This window comes from Anas platyrhynchos, chromosome 15, assembly GCF_047663525.1.
Source record: "Anas platyrhynchos isolate ZD024472 breed Pekin duck chromosome 15, IASCAAS_PekinDuck_T2T, whole genome shotgun sequence".
Lineage (NCBI taxonomy): Eukaryota > Metazoa > Chordata > Aves > Anseriformes > Anatidae > Anas > Anas platyrhynchos.
In genome coordinates this window covers 12,349,047-12,369,840 of record NC_092601.1, presented here as the reverse complement: position 1 = coordinate 12,369,840, position 20,794 = coordinate 12,349,047, and the positions used below count along the sequence as shown (strand labels likewise).

Genomic DNA, 20,794 nt, shown 5'->3' with positions numbered 1-20,794 from the left:
GATCTAACATTCCAAAAGTAGCCCGTCTGTGCATAAACTGCCGCATGTTTTGTCATTTAATTGCACTTTAAGGAAATGCTTTTTTTTCCTCCCTCTTTACATTACGTTTCTCATTCATGTACCAGTTTTAGCAGAATATTCAGGGGCCTGAGTTGTTCTAGCAAGACAGTTGCATCCTGTGGAACTGTGGTAACCGTGGGAGCTGCTTGAAATGTTTCTATAAAGAGTATCTGTACCTATTCCAAAGTGAAGCCATGCCTTGGGTAGCAACACTGCAAGTCAGCAGTAATGCAGGCACAGCAAATCCAAAAGAAAAGTCTTGCAGCAGCACTTGCGGAGAATGCCCAACACTTACCACCCATTTCTGATTTAGAAAGAAAAAGTCACTCACTTTTGTAACTGCTGCCACTTCCTTTCGCACAACCCAGCGGCCCTGGGTGAACTTCCACATCTGAGAGGAAACAAAGGAGAAACCCTAGTAGCTATATTTAGGAGTTTCCTTACTGAAGTCATAGTAACAACACTGTTGAATAATGTTACCAGAAAAACGGAAGCAGGCAATGCTCAATACAGGTAGTGGGAAAACACTTTATGACCTTATTCCTTCCTCAAATGGCCATGAAAACAATATTAAAAGCTTTGAGAGTTCATGGTTTGCCTTGGTGAATCTTTGACTACAAAAGCTGTGAAGAATCTTTTGAACTCAGACTTCACTTCACTTCACTTCTAAAAGAAAACCTACTGCAGTGATGCTGGGTCTCCAGAATCCACACCTCAGACTCAGCTTTAGCACAGGTACTCATCAACCTAAAGAAACCCTTCATCCACTACTATGGATGCAGTGCCTGTCGAAGGCTGCAGCAGACAAACTCCTCAAAAGTGTCTGCTGCCTTCTTCAATGCACACCACAGTCACAGGTGTGCCAAGATGGCCTTTCACTCACATGTGTGTCTCTGGTTAATGGAAAAGCCAGCTGCTCTGCTGAGCAGTTCCCAAGGTCTAACACACTGAGAACAGGCTAGCAGGATACTTGAGGATTCAGGCAGAACTGCCACTGCCTGAAAATGACCTTTGATTTCTTCCTGTCTCCATTTAAATAGACTACAACCTTAGTATGTGTGTATTAATAATGTTGTTAAGAATTCAAAATCTCATTACTGCCAGCTTCTCCCTGCCCTTCCACGTCACACATGGATCCTTCTCTCTGATTCAGCTTCTCTCTGCCCACAAACACACAAAATCACCAGTCACTTTAGGGCACAGGGCACTTCTGTTTTGAAGCACAAGAAGCTGCTGTCCAAAGGAAACAGATCTGTCATCTCCCCCTGTACACAACTCTGAGGCAGCCAGTCCTCATGAGACACCTTACCCTCAACTGTTCTCATGTTCTCTGAAATTATGTGAGAAGCTGAGACAAAAAAAAAAAAACAGAAGCTTTCAGGAAAGACACAAATTACCTTCTCTCCCTCAAAGTGTAGTCCGGAACAGTTTAACACTAAAGTAACTACTAGCCTTTTAAAATATTTAAAATAAGAGTAAAATATTTTTTAATCTTATAAATTACTCTACACAAATATGTACAGGAAAATAAAGTTCACTTTTTAAGCTGGAAGACCTGTTTTCTCCACAGGTAACATTACATAGTATTCCTGAGCCTTATGAATAAAACATTTCATTTTGTCTGAAAGCCAGAAAAATTGATGTTATTTTCCAACATCTTAATCTTTTGCCTGTTGCAGAGCAATTCAGAAAATTACTTGCCTTTTAAGATCAACACAGATCAATTTCTCACACCAGGTATATTTGACATTTTAAATGAAAACAATTTATCTTTACATTTTAATTGCCAAACACTACCACTTACTTAACCAAGAACAATAATAATTGCTGGTCCCTAGAACTTTACACATGACATGTCACCTAATCTGCTGTGCCCTAAAGAGTAATGTCACTGGGTCACACCTGATTCCAGGTCTCCATATGGCAGTGTCCTGGGCAGACATCAAGACACAATGAGAAGTCAGTTTCAATCACCATCAGTTTTACCTTACACTAGAACTGTAATATCCTTAAGATCTCCTGCACAGCGTGCCCCTAACAGTTAAATCTTACAAACAAACTTTGCAAACAAAGGGAACAGTCAGGTCTACCTGAAAAAAACAAGAGCGGTGCACTTAGCTTTTTTTTTGATGGGGTGGAAGCCATAAACTGACTATGAACTTCGGAACCACTTAGGAACTTTCTTTTCACTAACTGCGGAAAGAATTAACACAATGCAGAGGTTGTTCCTCTTTGCTGTGGTTACGTGTTTACAAGACCTGTATTCATTTCAACTTCCATGTGCAGCCACTGCTCATAGAAGGTGCCTGGGAACAAAGTCCTTTCACTGATTAGCAACTCCCGGGAATAAAGTCCCTTTTAAAGGCCAACAGTGCCTGCTCAGGGAGCATAAGGCTTACCCACACTGCCCTCCTGAGACCTCATGGTCCGGAGCCCACGAAAATGTATCAGGGGAAACAAGCCCTTCATTATCCAGTCCTGGCTTCTCTGTAAGCCCCACATCGTGGGGCTTGGGTGACAGTGGCTCTATAACATTTATTAGAAAGTGATGCATATCACATACTGTTAGTGACTAGCAATCTGAACCTACCAGACAGCCACAATGTCAATCCACACCAACTCTCCCATGGCAGACTTGTAACACCACCATAAGGATTAAAGTACAAATAATTTCTGTGGAAGAAACATCTTGTTGCAGTAGAACAGCCAAGTTTTGCAATGCCATAGCTCTCAGGCAAACCTCACCTGTGTTCTCCTTTAGAAACAACAAACTCTTTTGTACTTACAACAAAGTCTCTCCCTCTACAAAGCACTTCTGCAGGGACTCCACTATGTGGACTAGAAGTATCTTTTGGGTAGAGGACATCACTGTTAATTAAAAAGAAAGATAAATTAGTTACTGGGTAGTCCAAAAAATGGCATTGGCAAAGATTAACATAACAAACGTGTGCTCCCTGTTCTGCAGTTAAATTATACCTTTATTCAAAGCATCGTTTTCATTAAAGGAATTAATATTGGCGTAATTACCCCACTGCAATTACATTAGTACAAAAAGGGCTTACACCAGCAAAGCCCAGCCTTGTGACTAGCAGATGCGTGCAACACAGGTACAAGCTCTGCTTTGTTCTTGCAAAGCCTATCCTCCCTTGGATTGGTGTAAACAAGACCAATGTGAGCCTAAGAAATGCTTAGGCTAACCTGGTATGCAGACGTAAATGAAGCATTTAGCCAAAATGCTGATCTGTGAGAATGAAGTGGTTTTTTTTGCTTTGTTTTAAATCTCCTTCCCCATAATCAAGGATGAAAGAGAACAGTGCTATGAGATCTCATGCTCAAACCAACCAGCCTGAGGACGAACACCACCCTTGTGTCCTTATCTGCTTGTAAAACCAACTGGATGATATTCATTTCCATGGTCTCTAAAGCCTCAAGGCATCCTAGGTTCATGATCCTGATCCTACTCAGGCTACAGAAATGGGCTGCCTCTCCACTTAAAGCTCTGGGGTGTGTGTGGGCGCTGCTGTGTGTTTAACCATCCCAAACAGGCTACATCTACTAGAGATACATGCAGGCTCCTCAGACAAATAGCAAAGAATTAGTTATAACACAAAAACAATCAGAGTGCTAAAACCTTGTCTTAATTTGCACCCAGCTTCCTTCTGGAATGGCTGGAGGGACAGCAGGGACTGAAACCTTTAATACTGCTAATGCAGGCCCATATCACAATAGCTGAGACACCCTGCTAACAGACTGGGACTGGTAACTGGTGCCACTCAGCACAGAGAGCTATTCCACAGCCTGTAATTCTCTGCATGCAGTGCTCCACCCAGGTTAAAAAAAATAAAAAATAAATCACACTGCTCTTCAGACTTCAACTCCCAGTGGGATGCATTAACCTAATAAACAGGAGGATGATCCAGTATCTGTGTCAGGCAGTACAGACAGCATCCCACATGACTTATGGCAGGTAATGCCATTTTACCACAGGTAAAACTACCCTCTGTAAGGCAGGCAATGCTTTCAGCTGACAAGATCAGCACCCACTGATGAACAGCAAGGTGACTGCACAAAGATCTCTGACTGAATTTATCTAAGAAATATTATAGTTGAAATTGGTTTAGTTTTCTGTGTTTATATTTGACATTAATCCCTGGAAAGATTCAGGACTGTCCTATCACAAAAGAATATGAGCAAAGACAACACCGAAAACCTGACAGAACTCAAATCCAAATACAGATTACATCATGTCTCACCCATTATTTTATGGGGTAGGGACTGCAGTACTGTTATCTAGCATCAGCCATTGAATTTTTAATACCTAACCACAGAACAAAGCACAACATAATAAATCAAGATTTTACAGCACTGTAAGTTTAGAACATGGCTACTTTGGGACACAATGAAGATGCCTATATAAAATCTATTGTTCTGTTTCTCTCCTTACAGCAGAAAGACACATCCCAGTAACAAAGACAAGCCATACCTCTTCACCACCCAGTTTCCCTGGACCAGCATTGCCACCTGCTGTATACAGCGGAGAACTGCCGTAGAGTCAGTCCCAGAGCCTAGCAAACTCATCAGATTTGCAAATGGCATGACCTTCACTGAAAGGCAAATCACACATCAGATTAAGGGCTTCCTCAATACACAATGCAGACAGATTTATAACTCTAGGATATTATGATTTATGCTTATGCTCAAATTCTAGGTCACAGATGTATCTTATGAAAAATATCAAAAACTAAATTCTAGAACACCCCCTTCATTGTAGTCAGCAAATGTTCCAAAAATATCTGTTCATGTTGCAACAAAGTTCATTAGCTTAATCGGTCCCAAACTAATGCATGTATAACAACCACCCCTCCCCTCCTCCCCCCCCCACAACAAAAAATGTCTTTGTCAATATTGTCAGTATATGTCAATATACTTTGTCAGTATATGTCAATATGTCTTTGTCTATGTCTTTGGCAATATTTGGAAACGGAGACACCTGACAAGATAGGAAGCTCCTAAGCCAATGTCCTCAGGATTTGCTCTCATCAGATGGTAACTCTGAAGAGACAGAATAAAACTCTTAGAGGACAATCAAGAAATGCGTATTACTGGCAACTATGAAAAGAAAATGCCAAAGTGCAGCTTGTTGCACTAACCTTCCTCTTGCAAATCATACTCAGACTCCACATTCCAGGAGGTAACTGCAGAAATAAATGTACCCCGAAAGCTATCATCAAATTGAAAAATATTCTAAGAGACAGAGCAGCTATCAGTTCTGCTCTTACTGTTCTTCTGTTCCCCAAAAAACACGGTCAGTCTTCTCAAGCAACTCTTCAGCTTTCAAATGCTTCACAGAATCAGAAAGCCAGACACTCTGCCTGGCAGGGAACCATCAGGTAAGGTATTTTATCTGAGGCAATTAGAATTCACCAAGTAAGTGCAAATGGATTACAAAAGTGACAAACCATTCTTCATCAGGATCTTAATCTGATCAGCAAGGGGTAAAGTTCTCAGCTGGGCCATAGAAAGCACATTGCTCGGAGCCACTGGTTTGTCACTGCAAATAAACAAGCAGAGTTGTAGCTTACGAAAAAGCATTCAGACAATATCAATGTTGAACACTCTGAACAAACACTTACTTCTCTTCCTCTACACTTGGAGGCATCAGCATCATTAAATATTCACTGAAAGAAAAGAAAACACATCATTAAAATGTTTGTCTTGACCTCCCAAGTTTAAGTACAATTATATTGCAGTAAATGGGAGTCAGAATCCTAGCTCTTCTGTACTCCTCATCCAAACAGAGGAACTGCAAGAGTAAATACATTAAACACAGGTGCTCTGACAGCACTGAGCAGGGTCATGTGAAGCTGTGTAGAAAGTCAAATCAGCAACAACCAAAGTCATTTCTACCCATGTAATCACCAGTATCCACGCAGAATGAATAAAATCCAAAAGACTTCTCAAAACATCTAGCACTGCTCCACTGAGATGTTAAATGTTAAGAAAAACACACTGACACTATTAAACAGAGAGGCAGTCTGCAACTTTTCTGTTACTTGGGCCATGGTTGTATCAGTTTACACAGAAGTATTTTTACTGACTGCACCACGGGAAGATTCCTACATACCTGCAGTCAGTAAGAAACAACAATGAACTAGTTTCAAGTACTTTCAGGTGTCTCTTACAAATTGCAAAAGTAAGTTTTATAAGAGTTGCTAACAGTGGGAGCTGTTGGCTTCAGGGTTTTCATCTTCTTTAATCAGAAGGAGCTCTTGTTTTGCTCTTTCTTTACAGTACTTGCAGTCACAATAATGCCAGGTGATGATAACACGTACAAGGCTACAATCCCAAGTGAAAACAACTTGTTTTAATCTCAGGGTACATGGAAACACAGAAAGCAACCTAAGTTGAAGGTTAGTTTGCTTCTTTTTTAAACAATTCAACTTCTAGCATGGATAGCAATATTAATACTAAAGATTTTTGAAGAATATGCCTGCTTACTACCCTGAACATAACCCAAACAAATTACTGCAACTTTTGTAGAAAAACATCAGATCTTTTACCTGGGAGATTTAATTAATTCTGTATTCTCAGCAAGACCATGAGCTTGACTGAATAAATACTGGCGCTCATGTTCAGAACGGCTATCCTGGAGATATGGAGAAAAACAGGAGTCACTGCCACATTCTGAAAACGCAAAAAGCCAGAAGATGGTCACCCTGTCATTACTGCACCATTCAAGCGTTCCATCTCACTAACTGATGCTCTGTTGTCAACCGTTTTGAATGATGCTCCCATGATGTGGAAACATTTCAGGTGATGTGACCTCAAAATCTCCTGACAGACATGCATGTCAGGTCAGACAATGGGATTTACGACACTTAGCACACTAGGTTCCCTGGCTGTTTTACAAAGTCTGGTTCATAAGTCATAACCCAAATAATTCTTGGATTTAGGCCCCAACCCCCACCCTTCTGTGTCTGTCCAACTCTCAATTTTAAACCTTCTCCAGTATGGAGACCCCAAAACATTATCCAGCAGAGGAGGTACAGAGCATTTCAGGGGAAGTTCAAGCCTACAGACCAAACTTTCTCATCTTTTCTTGATTCCCTGATCCTATGGACCCAGACTTAACTTGGCTGAGCCTTCAGGCCCACCAGGTCTCCTCAGCAGCCAGCATACACCTACCTTCAAGCCATAATAATGTAGATGAACCCAATGCTCTTCTGCTTGTCTCTTCTGCAGGAACTCATAGGACTGAACACGTCGTTGACGAGCTTGTTCGGTTTCAGGGCGGGAGAATCGTACCTAGAAGATTTTGATATCATTACATAGAGCCCCAAACCCCTTGAAACAAAAGACCTGTGTTATCTATTTGACACATAAATAACAAAAGCTAGGGGCCCTAGCTCAAACGAATCACCCCTTGGTGTCAGTGCCATCTTTACTTTATGCTTGTGCAACAGCTTGAAGTCCATCTTGCTTCCCCACCCAAGCCCATGGTCACCAGAACAGCTGAAGCTTTCTGCCCTTTTATCTGGGTATGAATTAGCATGCTTTCTTGTGAACCGTTCCCTGAGCTATTACAAAAAGGAAATTTGGACATACAGTAATTTGCTTAACATCATCTTCAGCTTCATCCTGAGACGAATCACCACCTGCCAAGAAAACACAGCAGGATAAAAACACCACTGCAATAAAACAACCAAAGCCAATTTGTAACTGTTTGGAGGCCAACTCCGGCAGAAGGCAGAACTAGCAGCTACAGCTTTCTAAATTATGTAGTGTATAATAGCACCACACCACTCCTACGATAGGACAAACAGCTTCCATGAGTTTTGCAGTGCTACTTTTCACTGGCAGGGGTGACACGTCGTACTGCTGCCCTTTGAAATTACCCACTGCCTCCTATGTCTCTGTCAACCTGCTCCACCATGCCCACAAAAGTGCTGATGCAGCTACACTGAAAATACTATCAGGAAAACAATCCAGCAAAGAAATGGCTTTGTGATCACTATGCTGTTATTTTAAACACACCTTCGGAATGCAATGACTCTTATGAATAAAATTATAGAGAGGACTTGTATTCTACCTTTCAAAAGGAAACACAATTCACGTAGCATTTACCTTCATTAGCAGCTTCTCTTTCTCGGTGTTTTGCATCAGCTTTGTCCAAGTAGGTGAAACTTGGCCTCAGCTGAAGAATTCCATGTAGTGGAGTCAGGTGAAGTTCACCTGAAAAAGAGAATTGACATAAGTTAAAATTATTGTTTTCCAGCACACAAGGACAGCACTTTCATTATCTCACCACCTCTGTAATGGTAGAGCTTCCATCAAACATTAAGTGTTTAATACACTACAAAGGGGGTGATGTGAAAAATTCATCCAGTGCTCAGAATTTCAAAGGAGTATGAAAAATCAAGACCTATTTCTGTCACTTTCCTTTTTGTGTTGGAGCCAAATCTTACAGAGAGTCTCATTCTGGCTCAGATCTGACCTATCCTTTAGAAGACTAGTAGTGAAATAGACATCATTGAAGACAACCTACCTATTTTCACCTCAAATGATCTTCATATCAAAACTCTACAATGGCATTAGGAAACAAGGGAAGGGCAGAAAACATTGAACATGAAAAAAAAACAGCCACAATCAGATGGAGATAATAATATAAATATAAAAAATAAATTTAAACTACAAATGTGTATTTCAGCCTTCGGGAACTGTTAAGATCTTGGAGGCATTTACAAACCTACAGTGTTCTGCTATATTATTTACAGCCTTGCTGGACCTCCTCAAGGACTCCGGGGACATTGGTAAGGTACATTTTTCTTTTATTCAAAGAAGCACCAGTTAAACATGAGCTTATGCTACTGAAAACGCAGAAAAAAACAGGTCTTATTTTAACCCAGGAATGAATGTTTCACTGATGTGAGAGGTTAGCAAAATGAAGTCACCTTTTCTATAAACAGCAGCTGCATAGCGGGAAACATTACTTGCAGCTTGCGAAGAGCAGAAAGTTTGCTTGTCCATCAGCTTCCTGCAAACAGATGAATGCTGTAAGATTATATTGTACAGGCAAGGAGGCATTCAGATGTTAAAGGCCTGAAATCACTGATTCCCAAAGCGGTCTATCAACAAATGCAGCACATATTGGGGCCAGTTTTGTTTAACATTTTAATCAATGGTCTGGATGAGGGGATTGAGTGCACCCTTAATAAGCCTGCAGATGACACCACGTGAGGCAGGACTATTGATCTGGTCTGGGGTAGGAAGGCTGTGCAGCCTAGGTAGGATCAATGCACTGAGTCCAACCATGTGACATTCAAGAAGTGCCAGTGCCAGGTCCGACACCTGGGTCATGACAACCCAACAACCCCATGCAGTGGGCCAGGCTTGGGGAGGGGTGGCTGCAAAGCTGCTCAGCAGAGAAGGACCTGGGGGCGTGGGTCAACAACCCAATGAACAGGTGGCCAAGGAGGCCAATGGCCTCCTGGCCTGCATCAGAAGTAAAAGTCAAGCTTGGAACTTGATAGGTCAGGCTGATGGTCAGACTTGGCAATCCTGACGTGTTTTCCAACATCAACGACTGAAGCACACCAAAAAACAGGTTACTTCAGAGAATTCTTGCTTTATAATTTAGTGTTCAAAGCACTCCCTGAGATCGCACATCTGCTTGTTTTCACTTCTCCCCGATGCCCTGGTGGACATGCATATATCTATAGCCACCACAAGAAGGAAATGAAGGCAAAGAGGACACCTACGAGGAATAAGTATTTGTTTCATCTGTACACGTGCCATCTACATTGAGGGCAATCTGTTCTCCTTTGCTGCGACAGTAGTTCGGATTCAAAGTGTCAATGGCCATTTCAAGCTCAACCTAAATAATACGAAAGGACAAACAGATAATTGATTGATTCATTTGGGGTTCTGCCACAGTAAACTTCAGTCCAATGCTTGAGAACATTTCCATTGGTTTACAGCAAATTTAAATATGTAAGCAGCACCATTCAAAATCCACAAGGCAAATCTCATACATAAAGTTGAGCATATATATATATATATGAAAATAAAAACTTTTGTAGAGTGGGAACACTTTAGCAACAGGCTAGAGATGCATCATCTCCCATGTAAATAAATGGAAGCAGAGAAATGAGAGTTCTTAGGCAGTCCCGACAAATACTCTCACTTTTCTAGTTTATCTTCTACTGCATTATCAGTCTAGTTTACTTCCCAGTAGAAATCAAATACACAAACATTTTTCCAGCACCCCCGTCAGTGAGGATCCATTCATAGCCTCCTAAACTTTCCAGTTTCGTACCACTTGGTATGAATTAACTATGTCCTCTTCAGAGGCAATGGTCTCGATTCTGCTCAGCTTAAGACTGCAGCACTGCGTGCTGACTTCATAGCTATTCTTAATTTACACTGGTCCGAGTACAGAAATGTCCTCCCAACTTTTATTTACAAGCAGAACTATTTCCACATTAAAACTTTAAAGTTCAGACAAATGTTCAAAAATAAGTGTTTTCCTGTATAGCACTTCTCTTCTTATACTGAAATTATACGATTATTTTCTCTCAGGGTGTGCCAAAGCTCTTATAAATTCATGTATTACAGCTGTTACTTCACTTTTTTCCCCCTTTATGTTACTTGTAAACTGAACTATAGTTACAAGTCCCTGGCTGAGATGGAAGATTTATCACACAGTGCTTACAGTGCAAATGTTTGCTAATTTTAATAGACTTCCTTAACACAACATGCATCCTAACTCCAAAGTTCACACACACTCACTTTAGCCATCATCCCGTTATCAAACATATTTCTGCATTTTTACATGACACGGCATTTTTAAATCATAGCCACAGGTTCAGAACACATTTTTGTAGGCAAGTACAATAATTCTGGCTTTAGTTCTACTTTCGTTACCAATACAACCCCACTGACTTTAAAAAGGACTTCTGATGATTCACGGGCAAGCAAGAGAGGAATCAAGACTCACAGTAACACTGAAAGACAAAGCTTGCTTCCAAACTTCAACCCTTTTCTAAATATCAGGAAGGCCTTTTATATCAAGCTCGTACAGACTCAGTTAGCATTTGTAACTACGTTTCCCTGAATGGTTCGATTTTATAATCAAACGTGGTTTTTTCATCATGACGTTAACTCCTCTCTTTATGAACCTGTTGTTTTTTTTTTCTAAACTCTACTGTACACATACCATGAAAGGCACTCTCATACCTCCAAGCACAGAGGTCTGGTCCCACAAGTTGCACAATCATAACAGCTTAATAGCATAATGTGTACATTCTGGACAGTATAAAGCAACTTATATGGACTGGACTCAAATGATAACCAACCTTTTGTTGCTTTGGTTTTATCTTCGCTGATAAATGCGTAACATCGTCATATGTCATAGAAGCTGGACGAATTGGATACTGAAAAACACATTAATTTTGTAAGAATCCTTCATTTAAAGATCAAAGAACTTCACAGAAAATAATTCAATCTTGTCTGCCTTCCCACATACAGAGCCTCTCACATATACAGCCACCATGGTTATGAAACATCAAGAAATCCGATCCTGTGAGTCATCAGCAGATTTGGGAGCATGGTCTAGAAAGCCTGTTGCCTTCCCCTCAGTCCTCTACTCTCGTTACTCCAGCCACCTTTCCACCCAACCTGACCCCCATCACTACACACTATGAAATGGGAACACAGTACCACACATTTGTCCAGCAAAAAAAAGGAAATTATAGAAGTCATTAAAAAAGCATCCCTCGATATTAATTCTCTGGATATTTATTTACCTACATATAAAATATTTGTGGATTTTTACCGGCAGTGTTAGTCTATAGAACACAGTCAACATGTAGCCAGGTTTAGCCACATGGTCCTCTTTCCTGAACTGTGTGGGACTGCTGAGAGGACAGTGTGGTACCCAGATGAAATCTCCCAGCCACAGCTGCAGCCTGCTCAGAGCTGCCATTTCTCCAGAACACCCACACAAACCCCTCATGAAGCAATGCTGAAACGGAGCAACTGTGGGTCTCCCAGAGGCAAGGCTACACAGCCTGTGTCAGCACATTACGCATGCAGTGCAGAGGACCTGGGCAGCAGGCAGTGCTTTGCCAGTGAGCATCACCAGCTTACAATGAACACTTCATCCATCAGCCTCAACAGACTTCCCATTTAGCAGATGGGAAAAGGGAATAACAAAGATAAGCTGACTAGAGAAATTCAGTGAACACAAAATAGACTTCCAAATTCCTAACGTATCTCCACCTTTCATCACCTGTTCTATCTCTACATAAGGGGGCTCACACCAGTTTATGAATACTGGTGACACTGCCTTAAACAGGGCCAGTCCTAACGAAATCAGTAAAGGTGTCAGAAATCAGTGATGGCAGAGGATGGCCAAGACACTGCAGATCTATCCAAACTGCAATAAAATTATGTAATCTACTAGAACTCCCTCAGGGTGGTTAAAGGGGATGATTTAATGAGAAGTCTGTGCCATAAATGATAAATCTTCTCTTACAAACAATTTAACATGAAATGTTTCAACTGACTGAGACCCACAAAGGTCTGCCTATACCCAAGATCTCCGCAGGCTGAACCAATAAGTGAAGTTATTGCTCGTTCAATTCATTTTAAACAAATTTTCACTACATAAAAGTTAGCTGGAATACCTGAAAAAGATACAGCTTCTCCAGTAGACTTCTGGCCAGGAACACATCAATCTGAAAAGCAAGAGAAGCAACCTTCATCAGGTAACAGCTATGACAGATGGAACTTCAGATACAAGTGCAATCCCTAGAGCTCAAATGCTGTCAAGTTTAGCTTTTTGTTATGAACTGTAATATAAAGTGCATTCATGACAAAGGTCTTGACAAAGGTCTCCTCCCTACCAATTTTGACATGAAATTCAGCAGACTTTTAAACGAAAAAAAAAAAAAAAAAAAAAAAAGAAAACAACTATGATGAGGCAGGAGACAGTGGCTCTAGCTGCATTTTTTCTTTCTAAGGAAACTTGGCAAACATCTGATATGAAACAGGAAAATCTTTGACTGAGAAAGAAGAGGATGCTCCCTCTGGCAGCATGTCTGAAAGTTAACTTCCTTGCTAGTACTTTGTCATAAAAACTTTCAAGCTAGACAAGACACACCCACAAGCCAAATCTGATGTAATATTAGCATTTTGCCTCTGATACGTAAAATTCACAGATGTTTCATGAGTATCACATATGGAAGCTTCCATTTTTGGTACTTTTGGCAACACTTCTGTCAATTCCCACTCCTCAGGGCTTATGACCTTTTTATGAGCTTGCCCTTGCTTGTACCTGTGGTGTGTTAATTCATACACAAAGTAAGCAGGACACTGTGGCTGCTGTTTGGTAACAGTCCATTAAAGAAGTCCCGAATCAGAGCACAAGTGCTTCTTTTAGCAGAGGGCATGAAAACATTTTAGTTTCATATATAACAGATATTAATTCATCAAAATCATTCATTTTTTTTTTTTTTGGACTCAGCTACCAGAGAGCTATGGGGCCAATAAAAATACATAGTGGTCCCAGCAAGTTCCCCACCTGTGTTCTTCTTCTGATGTGGAAAGATTACAAAGGGTAAAAAAGGTGAGCATATCTACCCACTGAGCCTGCCAACACGGATACCATTATTTTGGTCCAACAGATAGCACAAGCCATGTTCTTGGCCCATGTAATATATTCCCTTCTACAGACCAAGTCACTGGTTATCAGACAACCACTGATGTTGATGACTTGTTTCAGCAATGTAAGAACAGGAACTAGAACAAAAAACAAGAAAAGCCTCACGTACGATCACTGCTGCCACAACACTTTTACCTCTTGTATAATTGGATCATCTTCTTCATTTGCCATGCTAGGATACAAAAAGCTTTTTCTTGGCTTATTTCTTTGCACAATCTGAAAGAAAACAGATATGTCATATGAGTCACTACATCTGTGCCACGTACCACATGTAGCCTAGAGTATTTGTTCATGTTAACTTGTGTTTTTTTTCAGCAGTAATCCGTTTAGTCTGTTTTTTTAAGGAGCGTACGTGTTTGCATGACAAGGTCCTAATACTCCACAATCTTGACCAACTGGCACCAAATTTAAAAGACAAGCAGGTATCTCAAAGCTAATTAAGTTCCTGCAGTTTTATGAAAACCAGCAGTTACATAAGAAAGCAAGCACTCAATCAGTGCTCTGCAGATGGAAGGACAGGCCTTTTGTACTTGCATAAACTGCATCTTTTATACACTGCGTGACTGTTACACCCCGGTAGCAGCTGGTTTGCCAGCCAGCACATCCACAGGGCACTGGCGGGTCAGTCAGCACGCGTGAGCTCTGAAATAGCCGCAGCACTTGTCACCGTCACTAAGGATGGTGCTGTGCAGCTCACTAGCCTCCATGCTCAGAAAACTTCCTTGAAAGCAGATAGAGAGGAGCAGCTGAAGAACTGGGAGAAGAAAAAGGGTTGTGTAAATCCTGTGCTTGGGACCAGTCAACCTGAGAATGTGCTGGTCTTTGCTGGTCTTGATTTCCTCGAAATGACATGTCGTAGCCCTGTCCCCCAGCTGAGCACAGACACTCTTCAGACTGTTTCTAAGTGACAGCCCCAAGACACACTTCTTGCCCTCTCCTGGACCCCTTACAATCACCAGAACAACAGGTCTTACTTCATAACTCAACCAGCTCCAGAGAAAATAAGATGCTAATATTAACGGAGGAGCGGGCGCTCTGTAACAGTGAGTCACGGTCAGTCCCAGTGCTGGAGTCACTATCATGCCTGGTTCAGGCCATCAAATAGAAAACGGTCCCTCAGCTAAGAGCAACAGTAATTTTTCCTGCTGAAATCAAATACAAGGATTTCTGAATTATTTGGGATGCCTCCATGACAATGTAATCAGTCCACATTATTTGAGACCATCGATCAGCCAGTACTGGTCAAGACAGGCATAAAAACTCAGACCTCTCACAAACTGACCAAGGAAGTTTTAACACCGAAGAGAATCAGGCAAAGAAAAGAGATCTATGTCTTCTACTCCCAGATGCCAGCTCGCTTCTTTGCTGGAATTTGTACAGAGGAAGAGTAAGAAAATGAGGCAGAATCCAGCACCAGCTGGCAATACAGGGTTGCAAGAGACCAAAGCAAACATGTTACATCCAAGACAGCAGTGATTTTCTTCAAATACACTAGCAACCACTTCATTTAACCAGCTCAGTATATTTTGAAACATGTACAGGCTTCTCAAAACATCACGTTAATAACATGCAGTTATCTAAGAAACCTTTCAGAGAGGCTGGATAGGCACCTGGATCTGAGTGCTAACATTACCACATAGGTAAATTTCCATCCAGGCGACAGCTCTGGTTTATACACGCTGTTTCTGCCATTCTAGCTAGAAACACAATTCCAGATTTGTTATTTTCAGGTTCCCCACTATCAAAAAGTGCTCCCCCCAGCGCTTAACTGCAACTTTCTGTTCTTTTATATACCAGCATATCCCTAGCTCTTGCTACCCTAATACCATGTCAATAATATTTCAAAATCATATTTGAAATTATCCTGTAGAAATGCAAAACCTTCACAGCTCGGTCAGCATCCTCAGTTAACTACAGGCTGAGGCTCATGCTGCAAAACCACAGCGGTGTGACACCAGAGGGAGTGACCACTGCTTTCTGCTGCCAAGCTCTCCGTTCATCCCAGCAATACAAACATGAATGTGTTGTTTTAAAAATGAGACGTGTCACTTCCAGCTTTGCTTTCCCTGCTCACATCTCCCAAGTGGCTTGATACAGCAGGCTCACACAGTGCCAGCCTGACAGCTACAGGATGGGACTGTGCATGAAATGGAGTGACTGCAGTTTTCATTCAGAAAAGAGATGACGCCGGGAGGCTTCCCACCACGTGTGAGCACACGCTGTAACACCCAGGAGGTGGAAGAAATGGGTCTAAACCCTCCCTCCTTGCCTCAAAAGCACTGAGATTGACACTTCCCTCTCTGATGGACTGAGTGCCAGCTCTGTGCTTGCTCCTTCTCTCTTGAGGAAGTCATTTCATTTTCCTGAAAATAAATTAAGATTCCCTGGGCTAAGGAGAGAAAGAGAAACCTAACCTGAAGGACCTGGTTTCTGGTCCCTCATCTAACACAGCTTATGTAATTTTACTTGACATCTCCTTGTGAATCCAGCTGTCGGCACTCATGGAAAATGCTGGATTACAAAGATCACAAATTTTCTTAATAATTTAAGCATAAAGAATGACTACAGTTGCTTTTACTGGAGTGTCAGAATAGCAGGTCTATAAATAGGAAGCAGTATGTCCCAGAACAATTTATAATGTTCATGCGACTTGAAGGAATCCTCTGCACCAGAACGAAGCTCTTAAAGGCACGCAGACGCAGTTCTACATCTATATGCACATATGGCATCTGTAGAAACAAATGCCACACGAATAACAAAATGGAATTAAACACTAGGTGATATAAAGCTCAGTTACGTATTTATTTCAAGTTTTCCTTGAACTGCCTTGAACAGGCAGAACTGTTTTCTTTAAGAAGAAAATCTCCTGTGCAAAGCAACGTTAATACACGTTATTAGTATGAATCATTAAACTTCAGAACACCTTCCGTGGAGGCAAGAGGTTCTTCTCACTTCTCTTGCATTGGACCAACACCAAAAAGGCATAAAACACAGATGAAGCAACTGAATCCCACCTCTAAGTTTGAGCTTAGAAGGACATTTGGGTACCAAAATTATTCTTTCTATTACCAAAGATTTTAAAGTAACTGCAAATAGGAAAATTGCAAACCTGCATGACACCTGTCACGCGCAGACTTTTAGTAAGAAATGTCCTAGCGTTTCACTGAATCTATCAGTATCAGGGACCCTAAAATGCCAATACTGAAACTTGAAATATTTTTCACATAAAATTATGCAGTGCAGGAAAGGCCTGGAACTCCTGCTGTGTCAGTGCCTTAAAGAATAGATAACGCACCAGTGAGGTGGCAGAAATGCCATCTTCTGAATCACTACCATAATTTCCTCTGGCACCTGGACCTTTCTCTGCAGGGAGCCTCCTGGTCCAGCCCTAGCAGCGATCCTCCAGCTCAGGGTGGCCGATATCATACTGTAAAATGGAAGCTTCAAAAAAAGCTGAAGCATCTTCTAAGCGTTTACAATAATGACAACTTTGACCCCATTACCTGCTCTGTTTCTCCTCGTTTTGCCTGTCTGCACACAGCTTTGCACAGTCATCTTCTGGCAGCGAACCCAACGAGGGCCCCTCTGTGCACCAGGACCTCTGTGCGGAGGCAGCCTCCCTGCAGCACGTCCCCGAGGTTTCAGGCTAACGCGCTAAGCACAAACCTTTCCGTACACCTCAGCATGCAGGCAGCGAAGCGCTAGGCCCGTTCCGCCAGGCGCAGGCTCGGAGCTGCCCGGTGCTGCGTGCTCCCTCCTGCAGGAGCGGGCGGGCAGCGCTCCCACCCCGCCGGGCTCCTCTTCGTGGCCGGCAGCCGGCGGGGCGGCTTCCTCCCGACACGGCGACCTGCCGGGGGGCGAGGAGCGGAGAAAAGGGGTCCGCGGGGAGGGGGGGAGCCCACTGCCCCCAGCCCAGCTCCGCCGCACGACGGGGACGAGGGGAACCCATTGGAAGCAGGAAGGGCCGGGCAGGGCTCTGCCGAACGCAGAACGGCCCCAGCCCCGCGCTGAGGGGAGCCGAGGGGCCGCAGCCCGCGCCCGCCCGTTCCCGGCGCGACCCCGCCGCCCCCAGCCCTCACAGCGCACGCAGAGGGGCAGAGCCCCCTCAGCCCAGGCCGCGCTGTCCCCCCTCCCCTCCAGGACCCGCACGGCCCCGGGGCCGGCCGAAGGGACGCGGCGGCGGCCGCTTTACCTGGCCGAGGGGCCGGCGCGGGCGGCGGGGCCGCCGGCTGCCCGGTGGCGGTGCCCGGTGGCGAGGCGAGGCGGGCGGGCGGCGCTCAGGCGGCGGCCATGTTGGGGCCGCTGCGGGCGGCACGTGGGGCCGCGGCCCTCCTCCTACCCACAATGCTGCTGCTGCTGCGGGCGGCCGCGGCCGGGGAAAAAAAATAACGGCAAAAAGCTACTGGCAGCGGTGGGATTCGAACCCACGCCCCCGAAGAGACTGGAGCCTTAATCCAGCGCCTTAGACCGCTCGGCCACGCTACCGGGATGTCGGGAGTTGCTTCGGCGCCGCTTTTAGTGCTCACGCAGCATAGCAGGGCTTTTTTTTTTTTCTTAAATATTTTTTTTGCTTTTAGCAGCCCCTACATCTCCAAAAGGAGGAGCCCAACTGCTCCCTCTACGCACCATTTCCACATTACAAATAAAAAACCTTATTTTATTTTTTAATTTTTTTTTACATCCCCACCTCAACATCCCGTCCTGTCCCGACCCCCCGGAGCTGTGAGGGCCCGGCCACCACCCCCCGCTGCTGCCACCTTGGCACTGCCGGAGGCTGAAAGGCTAAAAAATAAAAAAATAAAAAAAATAACAACATAAGAGCCACGTGTCAGGATGTGCTGCTGCAAAGCTCAAACCCCACTTCGGTTGAAGAGTGAAAGCCCAGACTTTCCCCCCGGCTTTGCCACAGCCCGCACAACGCCCCAGCAGGCCGAGCAGGCCCCGGGCCCCAGCAAGGTGGCTGGGGCAGGTTCTTGGGCACTCACACAGGTCTGACCCTTCACTAGACCCGAGGGGCTGCAGTTGGGAAAAGATACCAGCTTGTCTAGGGTAAAACGGCATCTGCTAACGCAGCCCAATTTAATGCTGTAGTTAGAGCAATCCACTTAAACAAGAGAGCAGGAATAACCCTGCCTAGAGCTCCTGGCCACCTCAGCTCATTGCCTCCCAGCAGGCCCAGCTGCTCCCAAAGCCCCTGCGTCCCTGTAACGCCCCTCAAGGGGGCTGCCAGGCCTGACCCTGCCTGGCCAAAACCTTCCTGCACTGCTACAGGTACCGTGGAACAAGGGTATGGGCACATAGGTGTGAAGGGGATCCTCACCCCTGCCACGGTTTTGCACATTCAGAGAGGTTTAGGGAGCCTGAGCAAGCTGTCCTCCAGCACATCCCTATGCAGCAGGGGGCACAGCACCCAGAGATGCAGGGTTTTTTTTGGTTTTTTTTTTTTTTTTTTTGGGGGGGGGGAGAGGGGAGGGGCAAGAGGCTGTAGGCAGGATCACAGCTCCTGGGTGTTCTTGTAAGGGCTGCTTGGTGCCCCAGAAACTTTTGTGAGGTACCAACACCAGCCCAGAGAGGTGCTGGCTCCTCTGCTGCAGGCAAGCTCAGCCTCTGCCCTGAAACATCTGCCTTGGCTACAGAGAAGCTTCCCTCAAACACTGAAGAAATCTGTGTACCCAAAATTATTCCGTCAGCCATGGCACTTGCCAGGGCACAGGTCCCCCCCGAAGCTGGATCACTAACTTTATCATTTTACTTGTATCAGTTAAGATGACGATCATGGGTCTTTTTGCAAATTAAAAGTGAACTTACTGGAAAACTCGAAGCTACCTGCCACATTATATTGCTTTCCTGACACAGGAGTTAGAGAAGACCAAGGATTCACCCCTTTTATTATGCCCAGACTCTGGACCAGACCTCATAGTGAGCTCTCCATAAAGTGTTCAGATCTCCCAGAGGGGGAGGCACATGAGCCCCCCCTCCCTTCCCCCAACTTAAACCTGAAAACAGCCTGACTCACCACCAGAAGCACTGGCCTAGAATCCAACTGGAGGCTCAAGCAAAATCCTCCCTTTTAAAATGCAGATGAGAAGTCCTGGTTTGGCTCACCTAAACTACACCTTCATCTGTTAGCAGCCACTCTACTCTCAGAAGTGAAATTACACCTGTGAGGAAAATAGCAAGATTGAAGTCAGTCCTACAGACCAGTGATTAGGAATCAGACATTTCTTATTTATATTCTTCAGCTGGAAGCGTTGTCTCCATGATTTCTGACTGATGCAATCCCTGCTTCCTTTGTTCCACTTGCCAAACACTCCAGCTCTCAGAGACAGCAGCTGAGGCATAAGACTTGCAATGCCAAGTATCACTATTTTTCTACCTTACTGACACTAAGAGCGGAGTGAAGAGGCCCCACTAGGGCTTTTTTGTTTTAAGAGTCTACTATTTCATATTGTTTAAACTATACAGTTACAATGAATTACACCTGTCCAATTAAAACAAAAAAGCAACAGTAAGTTTTAACAGTTTAAAAGGGCTAGTATCAGTTTATTCTAGAACATAAAGGGGAATAAATCAGACTGAAATGACAGTGTCATTAGATATTATATCCATTACAAAGAATTCCCACCTTGTATCCCCCAGACCAAGTATTTCCAATTTTTTCTCTGGACCAAGCAATGACTGGAAGCATACAGATGTGTCTGAAACAGTCCTGCCAGTGAGTGCTACAGTCATTATTTTATTCCATATTAGTTACAGATATTGCAGGAGTAATCAAATGTAAAGAAATCAACACATCGACCTTTTAGTTTTCTTGATAAAATCACTGATTTTCTTGTTACACATCTAGTGATTTCCTCTGAGTTATTCCTTCAAGTGTTGAAAGTGAATGAGAACAGGGATTGAAAAGAACAAAATAAAAAAGGATTTCTGGAGGCTTGCAATAGTAGGATTGAACTTTGGCAAATTAAAACAAACAAAAACACCCCATGTGCAATGACTAAAACTCTACTG

At 43.5% G+C, this 20,794-nt stretch overlaps 1 protein-coding gene and 1 non-coding gene across 4 annotated transcripts in view; both read right to left on the bottom strand.

The window, feature by feature from the left end:
• POLR3E (RNA polymerase III subunit E) overlaps positions 1 to 18,134 on the bottom strand; it is a 29,268-nt gene extending 11,134 nt beyond the window's left edge. The window contains exons 1-15 of one of the 3 annotated variants that reach the window (XR_011803691.1): positions 17,976 to 18,134; positions 13,919 to 13,999; positions 12,747 to 12,797; positions 11,415 to 11,492; positions 9,819 to 9,934; positions 9,012 to 9,094; positions 8,185 to 8,292; positions 7,666 to 7,715; positions 7,246 to 7,365; positions 6,621 to 6,706; positions 5,694 to 5,738; positions 5,520 to 5,611; positions 4,544 to 4,664; positions 2,847 to 2,928; positions 392 to 451 (exon numbers count right to left, since the gene is read on the bottom strand). Coding sequence is in view for 2 of the 3 variants with exons in the window: in XM_027469557.3 (XP_027325358.1) it covers positions 392 to 451; positions 2,847 to 2,928; positions 4,544 to 4,664; positions 5,520 to 5,611; positions 5,694 to 5,738; positions 6,621 to 6,706; positions 7,246 to 7,365; positions 7,666 to 7,715; positions 8,185 to 8,292; positions 9,012 to 9,094; positions 9,819 to 9,934; positions 11,415 to 11,492; positions 12,747 to 12,797; positions 13,919 to 13,954 (1,128 nt within the window). In the remaining variant the exon portion in view is untranslated. Of the gene's footprint in view, positions 1 to 391; positions 452 to 2,846; positions 2,929 to 4,543; positions 4,665 to 5,519; positions 5,612 to 5,693; positions 5,739 to 6,620; positions 6,707 to 7,245; positions 7,366 to 7,665; positions 7,716 to 8,184; positions 8,293 to 9,011; positions 9,095 to 9,818; positions 9,935 to 11,414; positions 11,493 to 12,746; positions 12,798 to 13,918; positions 14,000 to 17,286; positions 17,432 to 17,975 lie in introns of those variants that run through there. The other 2 variants (XM_027469557.3, XM_005018536.6) reach the window with 2 other exon arrangements.
• A 52-nt stretch (positions 18,135 to 18,186) lies between these two features.
• On the bottom strand, positions 18,187 to 18,268 carry TRNAL-AAG (transfer RNA leucine (anticodon AAG)). Its single transcript has one exon. It is a non-coding gene; the product is annotated as a tRNA-Leu (tRNA).
• Positions 18,269 to 20,794: the final 2,526 nt, after the last annotated feature.